The following is a 19,885-nucleotide window of genomic DNA, read 5'->3' on the forward strand; positions in this document are numbered from 1 at the left end:
GTAAATATTTTATAATAGGCTTGCTAGGAATTGAAGAGAGAGTAAAAGTAAAATTTATAGGTTGCTCTTTGTTTGGTAAGGGGTTAGTCCTTAAAAATAAAAAGAATATTGGATTAAGAAATTCAAGTCTTAAAAAAACAATCAAAGGCAAGAAAGGGAACATGGGGTTTTGTTTTGTTTTTTAAGATATAGAAGTATCTGGCATATAGCATTAAAAGTAAGCTAACTGTGTTTCAGAGCAACTCTGGGCATTTTTCGCCTGTTCGTGATGGTGGCCAAAATGCTGATAATGTAACAGTTTGAATTTGTTGTGTAACAGGAGAGCTGGTAGCCCTAAAGAAGGTGAGACTGGATAATGAAAAGGAGGGCTTCCCGATCACAGCCATTCGTGAGATCAAAATCCTTCGTCAGCTAATCCACCGAAGTGTTGTTAACATGAAGGAAATTGTTACAGATAAACAAGATGCACTGGATTTCAAGAAGGACAAAGGTATTAGCAAGGAACCATGTTTCTACAGAGTAGATTGGTACATCTTACTTTCCTTTCATAGCTTGTTTACCTGTTTGAATTTTTTCTAAAGTGTTACTTTTCTTTTTTAAATTTTTTATTTATGTTTGTTTATTTTTGAGAGTGAGAGAGTCAGAGTGTGAGCAGAGTAGGGGCAGAGAGAGAGGGAGACACAGAATTTGAAGCAGGCTCCAGGCTCTGAGCTGTCAGCACAGAGCCCGATGTGGGGCTCAAACTCACCGACTGTGAGATCACAACCTAAGCCTAAGTCAGACACCCAACCGACTGAGCCACCCAGGCACCCCTTAAGTACTAAATTTTTTATAAAGTCCAACTTCTTTACTGAATCCATAACAGAATTAAGATATTAGTTTTAAAGTTTTTTCCCACAAATTATAATAATTAAACCTAGATTTACTAGTTATTTTTAAGAATCTCATTTTAAGTAATTTTAAGTAATCTCATTTTTACATTTTATAATGTAAAATACATTTTTATAATTTATAAATTACTTATAAATTTATAATACATTCTTTATAATACATTCTTATTTTTACATAGTTTTGCACTTACACAGTTTAGAATTCAAACAGGTATTTCTAAAACAATCTTTAGGTCATATATTTTCCTGGATTTTCCTGGATTTGTGACTTTTTTCTGTTTGGGGGATAAAATTATTCATTTATACTTATGTTTGAAGTGGTCTATATATATCATTTAACCTACTTTTATTGAAGCAAATCTGAAGATTTAGAGATGGGCAACTGAAGAAATGACATCTGTAAATATAGTCTGGAATGTTAAGAGAGAATGTGATTAAAGCACATAAAATTAGGAAGGTAATAGATGAAGTAAGCTGGGCTTATTTATAGAGCCTTAATGATATTAAAGATTAGCACTAGGGAAGTTAACACTTCTCAAATTTGGTAGAAGCAGTTTTTGTTTGTGTGTTTTGTTTTTAATTTTATTAAGTGGTAGAAGTAGTTTTAAACCAAATGAAAGGAAATTTTGCTTATGTAACGTGTTATGTACTTTGATAAATTTATGGAAGTTAGACCTGAATAGATTAAGAGTACTGGATGTATTTCTGGATGTGTCTTAACCTTTTTTGATTATAAAAATAATATAATATACAGGTAATTTTCTTTAAGGATAAACAAGGAAACATTAATTGGTTGCTTCTAGAGTGGAGCTTACTTTTCCCATGCCATTCTGTATTATTTAAATGGTTTACCATGTACTGTTTAAATTTTTTAATCATAAAATAATAAATAAGTGAATAAATGGATGTAATGCATACCTTTTTTGAAGAAATTGAAAATATGGAAGTCTAAGAAAAAGAAAATGGCATTCTCTCCCACTCCATCCCAGTCTACCATCATCCATAGAAAACCATTATGGTATTAGCATTTTAGCATATTTCTTTCTAAGTACTTTGTATATATTATACTTGTTTTATCATAACTGAGATCAAAGTATATTTAGTATTTTATAACTTGTCATAAGCAATTTCTCATGTTATTAACATTTTAATGACTGCATTAGGATAAATCCAAATTTATTTCACCAGTCTCTTTTCAGCAATTAGTTGCCAGTTTATTTTATTTTATTTTTAATTTAATTTAATTAATTTTTTTAGAGTAAGCTCTATGCCCTTGGGGGACCTGGGGGGCTCAATCAGTTGAGTGTCTGACTTAGCTCGGGTCACGATCTCATGGCTTGTGAGTATAAGCCCCGCACTGGGCTCTCTGCTGTCAGCATGGAACCCACTTTGGATCACTTTGGATCCTCGTTCTCCCTCTCTCTTTGCCTCTCTGTCTCTTTCAAAAATGGATAAACATAAAAAAGAAAAGAAAAGTAAGCTCTGTGCCCTACATGAAGCTTGAACTTATGACTCGGAGATCAAGAGTCACGTGCTGTATTGACTGAGCCAGCCAGGCACCCCAATTAGTTACTAGTTTAAAAAAGTACTGTAGTACTGCATTGAGCATCTTTGTCCATAAATCTTTGCGTTTTGATTGATTGATTTTGTGAGAGAAAGCAAGCAGGGGTGGGGAGGAGAGAACGAGAAGAGAGAGAGAGAGAGAAAACATAAGCAGCCTCCATGCTCAGCACAGAGCCCAACAAGGGGCTTCATCCCCCAACTTTGGAATCATGAGCTGAGCTGAAATCAAGAGTTTTACACTCAACCAACTGAGCCACCTAGGCACCCCTTGATTTATTTCTTAGTATAGTTTCTTAGAAGTAGAATTATCTGGTTGAAGCGATTTTTTTTTTTTTTTTAAATAATCTCTACACCCAACGTGGGACTTGAACTCACAACCCTGAGAGTTGTGAACAAGAGTTGTGGACAAGAGTCACATGTTCTTTCAAATGAGCCAGGCAGATTTCTATATTTAATGTTAGATTACTTTTAAGATAGTAATAATTTATGTCCACCAGTGAGTGCCCATCCCACTTTATCCTCCCTCACATTGAGTATATCTTTTTATTTTATTTTTTTAAGTTTATTTATCTATTTTGAGAGAGAGCGTGTGCACATGCAAGCAAGGGAGGTGCAGGGAGAGGGAGAGAGAGAATCCCAAGCAGGCTGCACTAACAGCATTGAGCCTGACATGGGGCTAGAACCCATGAAGTATGAGATCATGATCCAGGGCTGAAATAAAGAGTCAGATGCCCAACCAAGTGAGCCACCCAGGCGTCCCTGAGTATATCTTTTTAAAAAATTGTCATTTTGATAGGTGAAGTATCCTATCGTTATTTTGGATTGCATTCCTTCTATTACTTCTGAGTTCTTTTTCCATGTTTATCAGTTTTACTTATTTTCTCTTCTTTGAGTTGTCTTTTTGTGTGTTTTGTCTACTTTTGCAGTTTTAGTGTTTTACTTGTTAATTTGTATGAACTCTTAACTAAATCTAAGATATTCCTTTAATGCAGTGGTTCTTAACTTTTGGGGGGTATGGACCTCTTTAAACATCTTATGGGTCCACGCTTTAAAAAAATACATTTAAAATATTGCATACTGTTTCAGGGAGTTCAAAGAGTCCTTGATTTCTGTGTACTAGATTAAGAATCCTTGCCTTTATGCTGTTAAGAGACAGAATTTTAAATTGGATACGTAATTGTCTAACTAGGTCTGGTATTTCTTATGTTACGATATTTGCCTCTGTCACACACCCTGCTAAAGTGGAGAAAGATAGCATGGATTTCAAATCTTTTACAGTTCTCTTAGCATGCTTCTTCTTTAATTTACTTTTAAATTTAGGGAGTTTAATTAGATGGCTCACTTTTCTTTCAGTTCTTAAATACTATAAATTTCACTAATAATTTATACTACATATACTGTGCTGTCCCTGGCATATTATGAGTCCTATTAAATATAACTAAGGTAAAGACTTACACAGTAGCCATAGACAGTGATGGCATTGTAACAAATGGGCATGGTTGTGTGTTACAAATAAAGCTTTATTTACAGTGACAAACAGCAGACTGGATTTGACCCAACAAATCCAATTTGACCCAATTTGGCCTGTAATTTGCCAACTGACTTAGATTGTAAAAGATTAATAATACAGCTTGATATCGGGACAGTTGTCCTCCTTAAGAAGTAAATAGTCCAAAGAGCACTGGGTTAGGAGTCTGAAGAGTGATTCAGATAAGTAGTTCTGTTATTATTAGAAAGGGCAAGTTATTCAAGTACTCTGAGTTTCAGTTCCTTTATCTGTAAAATGAAGCAATTGCTTCAAAGAACCTTATGGTCCACTCCAAAATAATAGTGAAATTTGAGGCATTGTCATTTCATCATCCTTTTCCTCTTGTTTTTAATTTTTTCTTTCATTTTTGTGTAGGTGCCTTTTACCTTGTATTTGAGTATATGGACCATGACTTAATGGGACTGCTAGAATCTGGTTTGGTGCACTTTTCTGAGGACCATATCAAGTCATTCATGAAACAGCTAATGGAAGGATTGGATTACTGTCACAAAAAGAATTTCCTGCATCGGGATATTAAGTGTTCTAACATTTTGCTGAACAACAGGTAACATAGTAACCAAATGAGGCATTTTCTCCCTCTTTTCTGACCCATTTAGTTTCAGCTAGTTAATTGATGATAGGTAGACCCAGTGATGTAGTTTTTTGCATTTACATACAACTGATGTTTGTACTGTAGGAATAACTTATGATTGGGGTACTCTGATAGCAGAGCCTTTAGACTCAATGTTGGTAAGGAATTAACAGAGGTAGGATTGTAAAGCTTTTTAAATTGCAAACATTTTAGGGAACCACTTACATCACTACAGGAGTATTCAGAGAGCTTTTTGCCATAGCTAGTAAATATTACTGTGGTCCTGGAAAATTAAAACACACATTGAGTTCTCAGTGAAATTCTCACTTGTTGAGTGAGGAGAAACATGCCTGCTTTTTTAGCTGCTGTTGAGACTTTTTCAGTATCAAATTTCAGAGTAAACACAGGTGTAGCTGGTGGTTGACCTCTCTGCTGAGCACTTACTCCCAGGTTTTAATAGCGTAGACAGACAGGAATTTGGTGATGAACAGTGTTAAATCCTCAGAAGTTTTTATCATCTGCTTTCTTCTTTTCTGGCTATTTGTCTAAACTATATTGATGATATCAGGTGTATGTATTATGCACATTAGTCTTTGGTAAATAGCCCTACCAGTTGAGGAATAAAAAGCAAATCTGATACTATTGAAATCATACCAGTGTTTGGTTCTTTTGGCATTTGGGCTGTTTATAGCTATCTTTGCGTGATTCACCCACTCTTTTAAACATTTCTATTTAATTATATTTGGCAAAAATTAGATAGAGATGTAGAGTGATATGACCTATTTCACATCTTTGTGAAGTGAGGTGACCAACCATCCAGAGTTGCCCAGGGACTGTTCTAGTTTTATTTTTTATTTTTGTTTTTTTTCTTTAAAGTTTTTTATTTTTAAGTAATTTCTACACCCATTGTGGGGCTCAGACCCACAACACTGAGATCAAGAGTTGCATGCTCCACCAGCTGAGCTAGCCAGGTACCCCTGTCCTGGTTTTAGCATCGAAAGTCCCATATGGGATAGTTGGTCACTGGAAAGCTCAGAGTTTATAGGGGAGCTAAACAAATAAATTGCTCAATCCAGTAAACAGTTACTAAGCCCCCCTGCCTTTTTTACATAATGTCTACACCCATTGTGGGGCTTGAGCTCACAACCCCAAGATGAAGAGTCAAATGCTCTATCAGCTGAAGCAGCCAGGCACCTCTAAACCCCTTGAATTTGGGAGCATCTGGGAAGGTGGAATCTTGAGGAATGGATAGGAATTTATCAGAAAGTCTAACAACAGAGGATTAAATTTCTAAGCAAAAGAAATTGCATGGGCAAAAGCACATAAATGTGAAAATAACATGTTATATGTGGGAAAATGTAAACAGGTAGGTATTGCTAGGGCAAGAAGAGTGAAGCTCATAATGGGGAGATGAAGCCGGACAGTTGTAAGGAGCGAATTTAAGGATCTTGTATATCTTGCTGAGGAGTTTATACTGTCTATAGGTGACAATGATTGAATGGTGCTGGTGTGGTTATACAGTTAATTTGGTTGGCTATTTTTTTTAAGTTATACAGTTAGTGCATATTTTAAATTATTTTATATAATGCATATATTTATTTTATATATTTTGTACTTAAATATCTTTTGAGACAAAACATCATGTTAAAAAGAGTATTCCTTTCTGTCACTATCTCTGTGACCCATAATTTTCATGAAAACTGGGCTTGGTTAATCTACATCCATAGTGATAATGCTTCAAGAATTTAATGATGATGACTATTAGCTTACAGCTATCTGGACTATAGCATATACTTTTTTTTGTTCGATTTGTTCTTCCATGGTGGGGAGGGATGTCTCAGGCCAGGGAATGACTGCAGTCCTACTTGGTGTCCTTTCTAGTGGGTTAAGCCCCTCCCTGTCTTCTTATATTCAGGAAGCTGATAAGGTTCTAGATTAAACTGAATTTCCTCCTGAGGTTACTAAGCAGGATGCAGGAGTCTCATGGTCTAATCTGATCCATCCAGCCTCTAATCTTGCCCATTTAGCTCTGTCTACACAGAGAATTCTGGGTGAGATGGCCTGGAGAAAATGGTAAGGAGCCCTCAGCTGGACAAGGAAGCAAGAGCAATTGATAAGAGAGGGAGGAGAGCACTTGGGCTCCATGGTGTTCATTATATCTTTATTACACAAGTATAAATGAGACCAACTTATTTTAGATGGTAGAGAGACACAATTAGTCTTCTCTTTTAGAAGAAACACTAAATGGTCACTCTAATAGGGTATATATAGACTGGAGGTAGGGAGAACATTATAAAAAGAACACCTATTAAAAACACCATAAGAAATGGTCAGTGCTTAAACTAACCAATTCCTTGCTAATAGAGATGGACAGGATAAATTTTGTGAATGAGTAGATTTTGGTGAGTGAACAAATGTTGGAGAATGAATGAAAGTACTTTAACTCCCAGACTTCTACCTTAAGAAACTAAGTAGATGAGTGGTATAATGGTCAATATAGGGAATATAGAAGGAAGAGCAGGATAGATGAGTGAAGAGTAAATCCCATTTGGATATGGCTGTTGCACATCTAGGATAGTGATATCTGACTAATAGGCATATGGTCACATTGAAGTTCCAAACTAGCAATGTAGTTCAGGAGTTAGCAAGCAGAGAAAAGGTGTCAGAAGATGGAACCTAAGGGAATGGTCAGATATGGAGGAAATAAGGAAATATTATGAATGTAAATTAGGTTTAAGAAGTGAATAGTCATAGATGTCAGGTGATGCAGACAGATTATAAGACATAAGAAGGAATCTGAAAATTAAAAGGTCAGCATTGACATTGTGGGGCAAATTGGTGGGTAGCACAGTTAATGGGAAGGTGCTGGTAGGAAGGTCTTTAATTTTTAATTTAAGGATGCAGAGGTTTGAGCATATATAAATACTAAGAGAAAAAAATCAATAGGGAGAAGTTGAAGATTCAAGAAAAAACTAAAATAACTTAAAGGAACAAGGTTCTAGAAGAAATGAAATCAAGGTCACAGGTGATAGTGGTCACAAGTATAAGTGTTGATTATCCTTCAACAAGAGAGATTGACACATTTTTTTCTGTAACTGAAAGGAAAGAAAAAGGAGAGCTATAGATGCAATTAAGGTTATACAGGTAAAAGGATGTTAAGTAGCTCCTACCTGATGATTTTTGTTTTCAGTGAAGAAGGTCATTTACTGAGAGGGGAGGGGATAGATTAGGAAATATGCTAGGTTCTCAGTGATGTTTAGATTTAGCCTAACTTGCATAACTATTTGCTGTCATTTTATAGTCCTATGTGCTTCCTATAGTCCATTTTACAGAGTGTGCTTCACTTCACTGTGCTTCAGTCTTGGATCAATCATCTCAGGTTCTCAAGAGTGAGGATGCTGAGAAATTTGAGGAACTTTTTTTGTCTCAATATAGGGCTCAAGTCAGCTAGTCCTTTCCTTTTTGCTTTTTATTCATTTCAACTTAAAAATGTAATGATGTTTGGGGCAAGTGGATACGGTGCCAATAATCTTTACCAGGAATGATAAGGGTTTCTGTAATGTAAAATTTTGTTGCTAGTAGTTACTTGGTTTTAACTTTGAGGAGCACCTCCTGCCATAGCCTCTTTTTTCTATCTCACTTGAATGCCTGATCTCAGCTGTCAGGTACCTGAGGTATCTCCAGTACCTTAAAAAAAAGAGTGAGCTGGCTTACATTCCCCAAGAAGGAACACAAGTGGTAAATGTGAATAAATAGGCTATACAAGAATTTAGGTGAATATGATTAATCCAAAATAGTTAAGAATTTTAAGTTTTCTGACATTTTGTGTTATAGTTTATTAAAATATTACTTAACATCACTATCAAAGAATATTTAGCAGAGTGAAACATGGGTGTGAGCCTTTTATGGGATGGTTCTCAAAAGTGTGGTTCTCAGACCCATAGATGCATTGGCATCATCTATGGGCTTGTTAGAAATGTGAGTTCATGAGCTATGACCTGCTGAATCGGCATCTCTGGGAATGAGGCCCAGGAAACTTTTTTTTTTTTTTTAATATTTATTTATTTTTGAGAGGGAGAGTGAGCAAGCACGAGTGGGGGAAGGGCAGAGAGAGAAGGGGACAGGATCCAAAGGTGGCTCTGCACTGACAGCAGCAAGTCTGAGGTGGGGCCCAAACTCACAAACTATGAGATCATGACCTGAGCCAAAGTTGGATGCTCAACTGACTGAGCCAGACATCCCAGGAAACTTTTAATAAGCTTTCCATGTGATTCTTATTTCATATGAAAGTTTGAGAACCCCTATAAGATCATAGTTATTTATCTTTATGATACAGGAAATGATGGCAATATGTTGGTAAAAGAGACCTCATTCGTCATAAAAATTGTGTGCTCAGATCAAAGCCATGTTCCTGGTTTGAAAAAATCTGTTAGGGGCACCTGGGGGGCTCAGTTGGTTGAGTGGCCAACTTTTACTTTCTGCTCAGGTCATGATCTCATGGTTTGTGGGATTGAGCCCTGCATCAAGGAGGGGCAGAGAGAGAGGGGGAGAGAGAGAATCCCAAGCAGGGTTCATGCCATCAGCACAGAGCCCGACCTGGCATTCAGTCTCACAAAACAATCTCACGAACCGTGAGATCATGACCTGAGCTGAAATCAAGAGTTGAACACTCAACCGACTGAGCCACCCAGGTGCCCCTGTAATGTGTTTTGTATAGCTAGTGTCTTCAAGCCAGAATTGATCAAGGTTTATCATTAAGTTAGAACAGCTCATTCCTTCTTTCCCCAACAAGTATTTAATCTAGCAGGGTTTTTTTTGTTTGTTTATTTTGAGAGAGAGCACAAGTGGGGGGTGCAGAGAGAGCGCAAGAGAGAGAATATGAAACAGGCTGCACACTGTCAGCACAGAACCTGAGGTGGGGCTCGAATTCATGAACTGTAAGATCATGACTGAGCCAAAGTTGGATGCTTAATGGACTGAGCCACCCACATGCCCCTAACCTAGCAGGTTTTAGCAACTGTTGTTTGCCAAGAAATAAAAGGAATATTTAGTTAAGGAGTCAAATCCAAAAATACAGTAGTAGTCTAAAAAGAAAACCTTAGGGGAGCCTGGGTGGCTCAGTTGGTTGAGCATCGGACTTCGGCTCAGGTTATGATCTCGCGGTCTGTGGGTTCGAGCCCTGCATCGGGCTCTGTGCTGACAGCTCAGAGCCTGGAGCCTGCTTCGGATTCTCTGTCTCCCTCTCTCTCTGCCCCTCCCCCACTCATGCTCTGTTTCTCTCTCTCTCTCTCTCTTTCTCTGTCAAAAATAAACATTAAAAAAAAATTTTTTTAAAGAAAACCTTAAGTATTTGTAAACTGGGGTAGTCAAAAGAGGTTTAATCTGGATGTGTGACCATTAAGAGTAGAACTAAGATAGCCGATGTTAAAATTCCTTTAACTCCTAAACTTGTGCTTGACTGTTTAGATTTAATTAGGAAGCCACTACTGTTACTTATAAAAATAAATTGTTTTTTTGTTTTACAGTGGACAAATCAAACTAGCAGATTTTGGACTTGCTCGACTCTATAACTCTGAAGAGAGGTGAGGCATTCATCATTGCAAGTTGCAGTAACTTTCAGAATTCCCTAATTTTCTAAATATGTTACCACCTAGATTTTAGATAGTAGATTCTGTCTAAATTCTTGAATCAGCCTCAGACTGAAATAAGTCAACCCAAATTAGAATGGAAGTTATTTTTTCATCTCTTACTCCTCCAGTTTACTTTTGAACTATTAGATTGTTAGGGAGCTGTTTTGACAATCCCATTTTCAATTGGCAGCTATTCCTCTTTGCATTTAATTTTATAAGTATTTTTTCATCAGAAGCCGTTGTAAATTTATGTCATGGTTACTTTTTATATTTCAGTCGCCCTTATACAAACAAAGTCATCACCCTGTGGTATCGACCTCCAGAACTTCTGCTGGGAGAGGAGCGTTACACACCAGCTATTGATGTTTGGAGCTGTGGGTAAGCCTCTGTGCTTTTTCTTTTGTTTATAATTTATGTATTATTGAACTGGTATCTGTTTTCTCTCTACATTGGCTTTTGTAGCTTTTCTTTAAGTTTGAAAGGATGGGTATAAACTTTTAGCTAGAATTCAGGGAAATCTGTTGAATGTTTCCTAATCTTCTTTAAATTTTTATTTAGATATTCATTTATTTTTGGAGACAACATGTTTTTGTTTTTTTCTTAATTTTTATTTATTTATTTTTGAGAGAGAGGGGGAGGGAGAAAGGGAGCAAGCAGGGAAGGAGCAGAGAGACAGAGACACACAGAATCTGAAGCACGCTCCAGGCTCTGAACTGTCAGCACAGAGCCCATCACGGGGCTTGAACCCACAAACTGAGATCATGACCTGAGCCAAAGTCGGATGCTTAACCAGCTGAGCTACCCAGGTGCCCTGAGACACGTTTTTTAAAACATTTCCTCAAAACGTCTTTTTTTTTTTTTTTTTAACATCATTTGAATTCAGATCCAAATACATTCAAATAAAGTCCATAGATTGCAGTTGATTATCTCAAGTCTTTTAATTGTAGCTTCTCCTTCCATTTCTCTTGAGGTCCCCGCCACCCTCCCCCTACCCCCAGTAATTTCCTTAGTAGAAACTGTGTCATTTTTGTCTGTTCCCACAGTCTGAATTTTGTTGATTGCATCTTCACTGTGTTTTTTGTTGTTTTAGCATGGTTTTCTATCCCTTTTATTTCCTGTAAATTGTAGGTGAATTTATGTTTGATTTCCAATTATCCACTGACCCTGAAATTACTTCACAGGTGGTTTTGAGTACCTCTGGAAGTTTATAGTTAATGATACATCAAAGTTGGGGGTAGGTGGCAATAGGAGCCTCTGCCCAGAGTATAGTCAAGAACTAGGTATGTTATCTGTAGACAAGTTAAAAGCAATAAAACAATAGTTTGCTTTTATTATCATATTATACAGGCAATTCTAAACAATGCTTGATAAAATATTCATCCCTAACAGGGCAGATTTACACATACACATGCACGCACGCACACACACACATGCCCCACTTTACATAATATACAATCTCTTTTTGAAATGTCAGCTATTAATGATCCACCTTCATTTATTCATTTGTGGTTGTTTGTGATGGTGATATTCTAATTATATTATTCCTTCCTGGAATAAAGATAACATTTACTTTACTAACCCTAGGTACGAGCCACATAGAAAAAGTTAGATACAAAGCTTTAATTCTCTCGTTTTACTCACCAGTTTTCAGTGTAATGAGGTAGTTTCCTAGTATCCTTCAAAGATGACCAAAGAGAGGGTTTGGCGTGGGTTTTTTTTGTTTGTTTGTTTCTGTTTTTTTAGTTTCATTATGAACTCATGGATTTAAACATGTTTTATATGTTTTAATCCATTACGGTTATCATCTTATTCCTATTCACATTTTTCAATCTTTGACCAGTGGGAGGGAGTTTAGTGGGTCCTTTCCACACAACTATAGTGTTTGATAGCCTTCCTTGTTTGCTGGTTCCAGGCTCATCCTATTCATTTCCTGCCCTAGACCTGAAATCAGCCATTCCTTTTAGTGGAAAATAATACTTAGAGATGATAGTCTGTGTATTAGGAACATAGACATTTTAAATGGGCCATGTTCGTTGTTTCTGATACTGTATGATTTATGCATACACACTCTGTCCTTGACCTGCATACCTTAGGATTCTGACATATACTTGCCGGTGGAGCTTATCACTTTTTCCCATTCATTCCCTCCTCTATTAATGTTAGTCTTTAAAACTGCAGGGGTTTTATTTCAAAATTCAAAAGGGTCAAAGAAAAGGAGAGCATAATTTCATTGGTAGCCTCCCCAATTGAAATGAAGCTTTAGTTAAATTTTACTGATTCAAGCTGGGTATGTTTGTGTTCTGGACTATTTGCTTTAACAGTATTAGCATTTAAATTGTCACAACTAGGCTCTAAAGTTAACGCCCCATTAAGATACACAGGGAAAGTTCATAGCTCTGTTGGTACTATTATTTCAGTGTGTGCAACCTGCCACCTCAGTGTAGTAGCAAAGTATTGATTACATAATAATATCTTCCCCACCAAAGAACTAGAACTGAAATAAAACACCAAAACACAACTTGGAAATTAAAATTATAGAAGATTAGGCTTTAAATAAAGCCCAGTAACTTCATTGAATTGAGATTTTGCTAGACTCTTGATGTGAGCTTGCTACTTTGGTGCGTGGAATTCTCTCTGAAGGAGAAACTAGAAAGACTGGTACAACGAATTATGTCTAGATTCTGAAAACCCACCTGGGTTGGTTGGTTTGTTTTTCTTTCTGCTTATTTTATCAGTTGTGACAACACTGTATTTGGAATTTGATTTAGCAGTTTATGTTGGAAACAATTAAACTTGACTTTTACTTTTCTATTTCTGGATAAGATTTGAGTGAATATGGAAGTGAGAATTTGTCATTTGAGGTTAACAAATGCTAATAGAAAGGTGCTAATAACTTTAAAAACTAGCTTTGTTTTGCTTCTCAAATTTAGTCAAGCTAAAGAATTTCAAAGTAAAACTATAAATACTGCTTTTGTATTAGCAAATCTAATTTCAAAGCATAGGCCAGAGAAGAGATTCTTTGTCCATTTGTTTTCTTACTTTTCAAAAAACAAAATATTTTAGGCATACAAAAAAGTACAGAGTAGTCATGTAATTTTTTACATTTGTTTTAAATTTATCTTGATATTGGGGGGATGGGTTAAATAGGTGATTGAAATTAAGGAGTGCACTTGTGATAAGCACTGGGTGATGTATGGAACTGTTGAATTACTATATTGTACACCAGAAACTAATATAATAACACTGTATGTTAACTAACTGGAATTAAAATTAAAACTAACTAAATTAAATAAATAGATTTATTTTGATATAATTTCAAATATACAAGAGTTACTAGAAAGGACAAAGAACGTTAGTATAGCTTTTATCCATATTCATTAAAATTTTTTAATCTTTCAATTGAGGTATGCAATAAGCTGCATATGTTTAAAATGTACAATTGAAGTTTTGACATATTGTATACACTAGTGAAACTATCACCACAACTAAGACAAAAGTTTCCATGTGTTCCTTTGTAATCTCTCTCTTCTGTCCCACACTATCCTAGGCAACAACTGTTCTGCTTTCTATCACTATAAATTGATTTCCATTTCTGGAATTTTATACAAATGGAATCATACAGTATATGTTCTTTTTTCACTTTTGCATCTTTTACTCAGCATAATTATTTTGAGATTTATTCATGTTAGATTCACTAAAATTTAGCATCTTGCCACATTTGCTTTTTATATTCATATGTTTATGTATGTGTATTTATATCATAAAACATAAAGTATATAAATAGAATAAAATTGTGTATATGCACACATCTTTTTTCCAGAACTATTGAAAGTAGTTGTACATGTCATCCTCCTTACCATTTAATATTTAATGTACATTTCTTTTTTTTTTAATGCGTATTCATTTTTGAGAGAGAGAGAGAGCATGTGCGGAGAGGGACAGAGAGGTAGACATAGAGTCTGAAGCAGGCTCCAGGCTCTGAGCTGTCAGCATAGAGCCCAATGTGGGGCTTGAACTCACAAACTGTGAGATCATGACCTGAGCTGAAGTCGGATGCTTAACTGACTGAGCCACCCAGGCGCCCCTTTAATGTCCATTTCTTAAGAACAAAGATATTCTTATATAAAATCACAGTAGCATTATCAAATTCAGGAAATTTAACAATGATACACTATATTTTAAAGTAGTTTAGCTTACATTCCATGTTCTTACTTTTTCAGTACCCTAATAACATCCTGGAAACAATACCTCACCTGATAAGGTATATAGTATATATATAGGATTTGATCCAGTATCATGTATTACATTTAGTTCTCATTCTTTACTCTGAAATATAGTTCCTTAACCTTTGTCTTTCATGTATATACATAAATTTTTTTAAATGTTTCATTTATTTTTTGAGAGAGAGAGAGAGAGAGAGTGTGAGTGGGGGAGGAGCAGAGAGAGAGAGAGAAAGAGACACACACACACACACGGAATCCTAAGCAGGCTCTAGGCTCCAAGCTGTCAGCACAGAGCCTGATGTGGGGCTCAAACCCACAAACTGTGAGATCATGACCTGAGTCAAAGTTGGACGTTTAACCAACTTGAGATTCGATATATTTTTTTAATGTTTGTTTATTTATTTATTTAATGTTTATTTATTTTTGAGAGAGGGAGAGAACATGAGTGGGGAAGGGGCAGAGAGAGAAGGAGACAGAGGATCCAAAGTGGGCTCAATGCTGAGGGCAGAAAGCCCAGTCCAGGGCTCAAATTCACGAATGAGAGATCATGACCTGAGCCAGAGTCAGATGCTTAACTGACTGAGACTCCCAGATGCTCTGACACTTACATTTTGAAGGACAGACCAGCTACTATATAGGTTCATATTATGAAGTTTTGGCTGGAATATTGCATAAGTGTTCTTTTCAAGGTATCACATTTATACTTAAATGAACCCTGTTTCCTTCTTATTGATGATGTTAATTTTGTTCACTCAGTTAAGGTGTTGTCTTTTTTTTCCCACTAAATAGTTAACTAGATTTCCTTTTGTAATTAAGTAATTTGTGGAGACATACCTGGGGACTTTGTAAATATGTATTATTTTGGAAGGCATTTGCAAAATGGAAAAAGCATTTAAGCATAATGTATTTGAAAGTCCTATTGAAACTGATTCTGGGTGATGACAATAAATGCTTCTTTACAAATACAGTGCCAAGAGGGCTATAGTATATTGCACATTCTACAGAGCAAATGAATGGAAAAAGCTAATCTCTTTATAGGAACTGCTGAGCATCCTTGTAAAATTGAAGTGTGGGTTTTTTAATGTTTATTTCCTTAATTTACAATGGAATTGGTAGAAAAGGACTCTGACTCATTTTCTTTGCTTGTAGACCGTCCTTTATAGATGGTAAAAGTTTGATCGCCTGGCAAATTTAAATTCTTAATACTGTCTATTCTCACCGCAAGAAATATTTTCTTTTTTTTTTTAATTTTTTAAAATTTTATTTTATTTTTTAACATTTATTCATCTTTGAGAGACAGAGAGAGACAGAGAATGAGCAGGGAAGGGGCAGAGAGAGGGAGACACAGAATCTGAAGCAGGCTCCAGGCTCTGAGCTGTCAGCACAGAGCCCGACGCGGGGCTCGAACTCACGAACCACGACATCATGACCTGAGCTGAAGTCGGCTGCTCAACCGACTGAGCCACCCAGGCGCCCCAAGAAATATTTTCTTTTACAAAATTCAGACACTGCAATTTGGGGCTTATTTACAACATGTAATATCAAATTCTGCCAGATATACTATAAAAATTTTTTGAGACACACTTTAGGCTCCGGGGATTTCTCTCCTGACCTTTCAATTTTACTCTTTCTAGATGCATCCTTGGGGAACTGTTCACAAAGAAGCCTATTTTTCAAGCCAATCTGGAACTGGCTCAGCTAGAACTGATCAGGTACAGCTGTGCATGTGTTCTGAGTGCCCAGGTGTGATAGGTCATTTCATCCTCTAATTTCTAATACTTTTCAGTCATTCTACTAAAAGTTGCCTTTATGCTTATATCCAAGTATTCTCAAGTCAGTATATATCCAAGTATATTCTCAGTCAGATTTACCACATATTTTATCATGGGCTATATATGTAAAGAAATTATATTCCTCCTTTTTAGGTCTTACTAAGGGTCTTAGTTTTTAGGTTCCCCCTTTTTAGACTTTTTAGGTCTTTGCATATTTTTTATTAGTTCTTCATATAAAAGCATGTCATTTTCAAGGTAGCTGTTTTATTCTTAGGTTAGATTAAGATGAGCTGTATTCAGCAAACATTTATTAAGCCTGTTCCATAACAAATTCCTTTTTTTGTTAAACTTTAAGGTTTAGAGATAAGTAAGATAGGTCCCTGCTTTCAGAGAGCTCAAAGTTTAGTAAGTGATACAGCATGTAAACAGATAATTATAAAACAGAACCTAAACTAGAGGATTTGGGGAAGGACTGGGGTTGTTTTAATCAATATAAGTAAAGAGAAGAATACAACAGGCTAATGTAGACTTCTTTAAAGGTGGTGTATAACTCATTATTGTGCATTAAATTCAATTTTCTATCAAAATTTTTAGGCTCTCTTCTGCTAATTTTCCCTGTAGGAACATTATATGACCAGCTCAGCACTTTGAAATTAATACTAACTGAACAGAACATAATTGATAATGAAAACCTTTATGGAGGTTTAAAAACATGTTTTACAAAATCAAGTATATGCATCATTTTGGACTGTTTTGCCAGTATTTTCTCTTCATTATCTTGTAACCAGCTATCTGTCCTTAAAGCAGTGAGGTCAGGTTTTACCTTTCTGCATGCTCTCTAATTTAATAAGCTAAGATTCCCCAGACCTCGGGAGGTAATAATTTCTGCTTCTGTAATCTCCAGAATTCACAATGCTGACTCATTTACTTCTTGTTTTGGCTTTTTGCTTTGTTTTCAGTCGACTCTGTGGTAGCCCTTGTCCAGCTGTGTGGCCTGATGTTATCAAGCTGCCCTACTTCAATACCATGAAACCGAAGAAGCAATATAGAAGGCGTCTGCGAGAAGAATTCTCTTTGTGAGTTTGGCAAAAATGTACATCTGGTTTCTGTGTTTGGCTGGAGTTTAGACTTGACTTTCCTAGCTTAGGGAGTTAGTGTTATCCCAACTTATGGCAGCACACCATAGGAAAACATTTTTTTTTGAACAGTATATGAATTTTATCATAGTTTTGTTGTAATTTTCTCTTATGAAGGCTTTAGATGAAAAAATAAATCATTTTATTGTGAGGAATATATAAATTTTCTCATAGTCCTTTTGATATTCCCATAATAAAAAGAGAATGGAACTGCTGGCTTCATGTTTTTTACTTGTATTATATAGCATTGCATAAATCCTCTGTGGGAGCAGATCTGCTTGCTTGTTTAGCCAGCTTTTAGTTCCTTTTCCACAGTTTTACATGGAGGTGGAAATTCAGAGACCTTTGACCTAAGGTTATAGGTTTAAGAACTATGGGGTCATTGTGAACTTGTTCTTTCTTCCTTTCCACAGCATTCCTTCGGCAGCACTTGATTTACTGGACCACATGCTGACACTAGATCCTAGCAAACGTTGCACAGCTGAACAGACTCTACAGAGTGACTTCCTTAAAGATGTTGAGCTCAGCAAAATGGATCCTCCAGAGTAAGTGCTGGTGGCCAAGTAGTGATCCTAAACCCCCCACTAAACCTTAGGAGATGTGTAGCTCAAAATAATAGGTTTTTAGAAGGAACTGCAAATGGCTGAGTCCCAAATGGAGAGGTGCCCTTGAGTATTATGATTGATAAGAGGTTTTATTGCTTAATGTTTTTAAACAAGGAATACATTTAGATACGATATTTGTTCTAATTTGACTCAAACTATTTATTGCCCTGTACATACAGCCTCTTTAAAGTATTCCTTCTAGTTTTTGCTCTTACCTGTTCCATTTGCTTGAATCCCCCATGTCTGTGGTGACCATGTATATCCCACACTTGGCAAGGGCAGTTCTAATTTTAAATAGCTTGTTACTATTGGGTCATATGTCCTGAATTATTTGATGTTGAAAATATCTTTGAACGTGTCTCTCTTTCATCAGAATCTTATGCATTTTCTGTATTCTATAGGATCTTCTGAAGTTTTACTCTCATGTTTCACATTTGGCCAATAATGTGACATTGTATGACTGACAGCATTATAGTTTTCATGTCAGAGTTTTTGGGTATTTTTTTCTTACATAGAGAAACTATGTATCTTAAATACACAGTATTTAAAGACGAACGGGTAGTAACCACAAATCTGATTGTTCCAAAGAAATGTCCAAACTCATTTACTGCACTAGAATTTTGATACGTTGAATTTTGGCTTGAAATACATAAGCTTTTTACTAAAATTTGGGAGCTCTTATTATAGAGAGATTTTGGCTCTAGTAGTCTTTATTATAATAAGATTTTACTTTCCGGGACTGTTTGCATTATTGAGTATGAGGAAATGTGAAAATATATTAAATATATTAAAATATACTAATAAACTCCACAAATGAAAATACTGAGTCATGGAAATTCCATGGGTAGAAAGAAGAAAGAACCTATTTTTTGGTCCTCAAAGACCAAATAACCCATAAATTGATTTTACACAAAGGTGATTTAATTATACACTGCTTAAGTGGTTCACCACCTTGCCTGGACTTTTGTAGATATTAATAGGCTAGTCATCTCTGTCCTATCTATTCCAAACTGAAACTTGACCAATAAAGTTCTTCTTTATTCTTGTTATGCACAGCAAGAACAGTTATCAGACTTAACTCTTTGATTGGAATGTAGTTGTTTATATAGTAGGTGTGACTCTGATATTAGCAAGAGTCTCATTTCTCACTGTAGAAATCTGTTGGTCTTTTATTTCCTCAGACTACCATATGCCATGATTCCTTTTACATTGCTACTATCTGTTTACTAATATTTCTGGTTATTTTTATGTTATTCTTTCCATTTCCCTCAGCTCTTTGCCTTCCTATTTAAAAATTTTTTTTTAATGTTGTTATTTATTTTTGAGACAGAGAGAGACAGAGCATGAGCAGGGGAAGGGCAGAGAGAGAGGGAGACACAGAATCGAAAGCAGGCTCCAGGCTCTGAGCTATCAACACAGAGCCTGATGCGAGGCTCAAACTCACGGACTGTGAGATCATGACCTGAGCTGAAGTCGGCCGCTTAACCAACTGAGTCACCCAGGCGCCCCTGCCTTCCTATTTTAATCTCTTCTTCCTCCATTCATTCACTGTCATTAGTCCCACACACATTTCCCCTTTGCTTTGTCTTTTGCAGCCTCCCCCACTGGCAGGATTGCCATGAATTGTGGAGTAAGAAACGGCGACGACAGAGACAAAGTGGTGTTGTGATAGAAGAGCCACCTCCATCCAAAGCCTCACGGAAAGAAACTACCTCAGGGACTAGTGCTGAGCCCGTGAAGAACAGCAGTCCAGCACCACCTCAGCCTGCTCCTGGCAAGGTGGAACCTGGGACTGGGGATGCAGTAGGTCAGTTCTGGGATGGAGGTTTTGTATTTTTATTAAAGACACTTGGTCAGGTTTTGATGATCAAGTGCAAGGGTGTGTCTGTCTGTCTGAGTTTTTAGCCACTGAAGCAATAAAGAAATGTCCCATCATTATGGGGAGG

The 19,885-nt window shown here is 36.3% G+C and overlaps 1 protein-coding gene across 4 annotated transcripts in view; it reads left to right on the top strand.

Annotated features, from left to right (window-relative positions):
- Positions 1-19,885, top strand: part of CDK12 (cyclin dependent kinase 12) — a 56,440-nt gene that overhangs the window by 18,099 nt on the left and 18,456 nt on the right. For all 4 annotated transcript variants that reach the window (XR_008294388.1, XM_027033872.2, XM_015078542.3 and 1 more), the window contains exons 5-12: positions 320-490; positions 4,357-4,546; positions 10,099-10,155; positions 10,480-10,581; positions 16,061-16,138; positions 17,158-17,274; positions 17,748-17,879; positions 19,535-19,746. Coding sequence is in view for 3 of the 4 variants with exons in the window: in XM_027033872.2 (XP_026889673.1) it covers positions 320-490; positions 4,357-4,546; positions 10,099-10,155; positions 10,480-10,581; positions 16,061-16,138; positions 17,158-17,274; positions 17,748-17,879; positions 19,535-19,746 (1,059 nt within the window). In the remaining variant the exon portion in view is untranslated. The remainder of the gene's footprint in view (positions 1-319; positions 491-4,356; positions 4,547-10,098; positions 10,156-10,479; positions 10,582-16,060; positions 16,139-17,157; positions 17,275-17,747; positions 17,880-19,534; positions 19,747-19,885) is intronic.

Source organism: Acinonyx jubatus, chromosome E1 (genome assembly GCF_027475565.1).
Source record: "Acinonyx jubatus isolate Ajub_Pintada_27869175 chromosome E1, VMU_Ajub_asm_v1.0, whole genome shotgun sequence".
Taxonomy (NCBI): Eukaryota; Metazoa; Chordata; class Mammalia; order Carnivora; family Felidae; genus Acinonyx; species Acinonyx jubatus.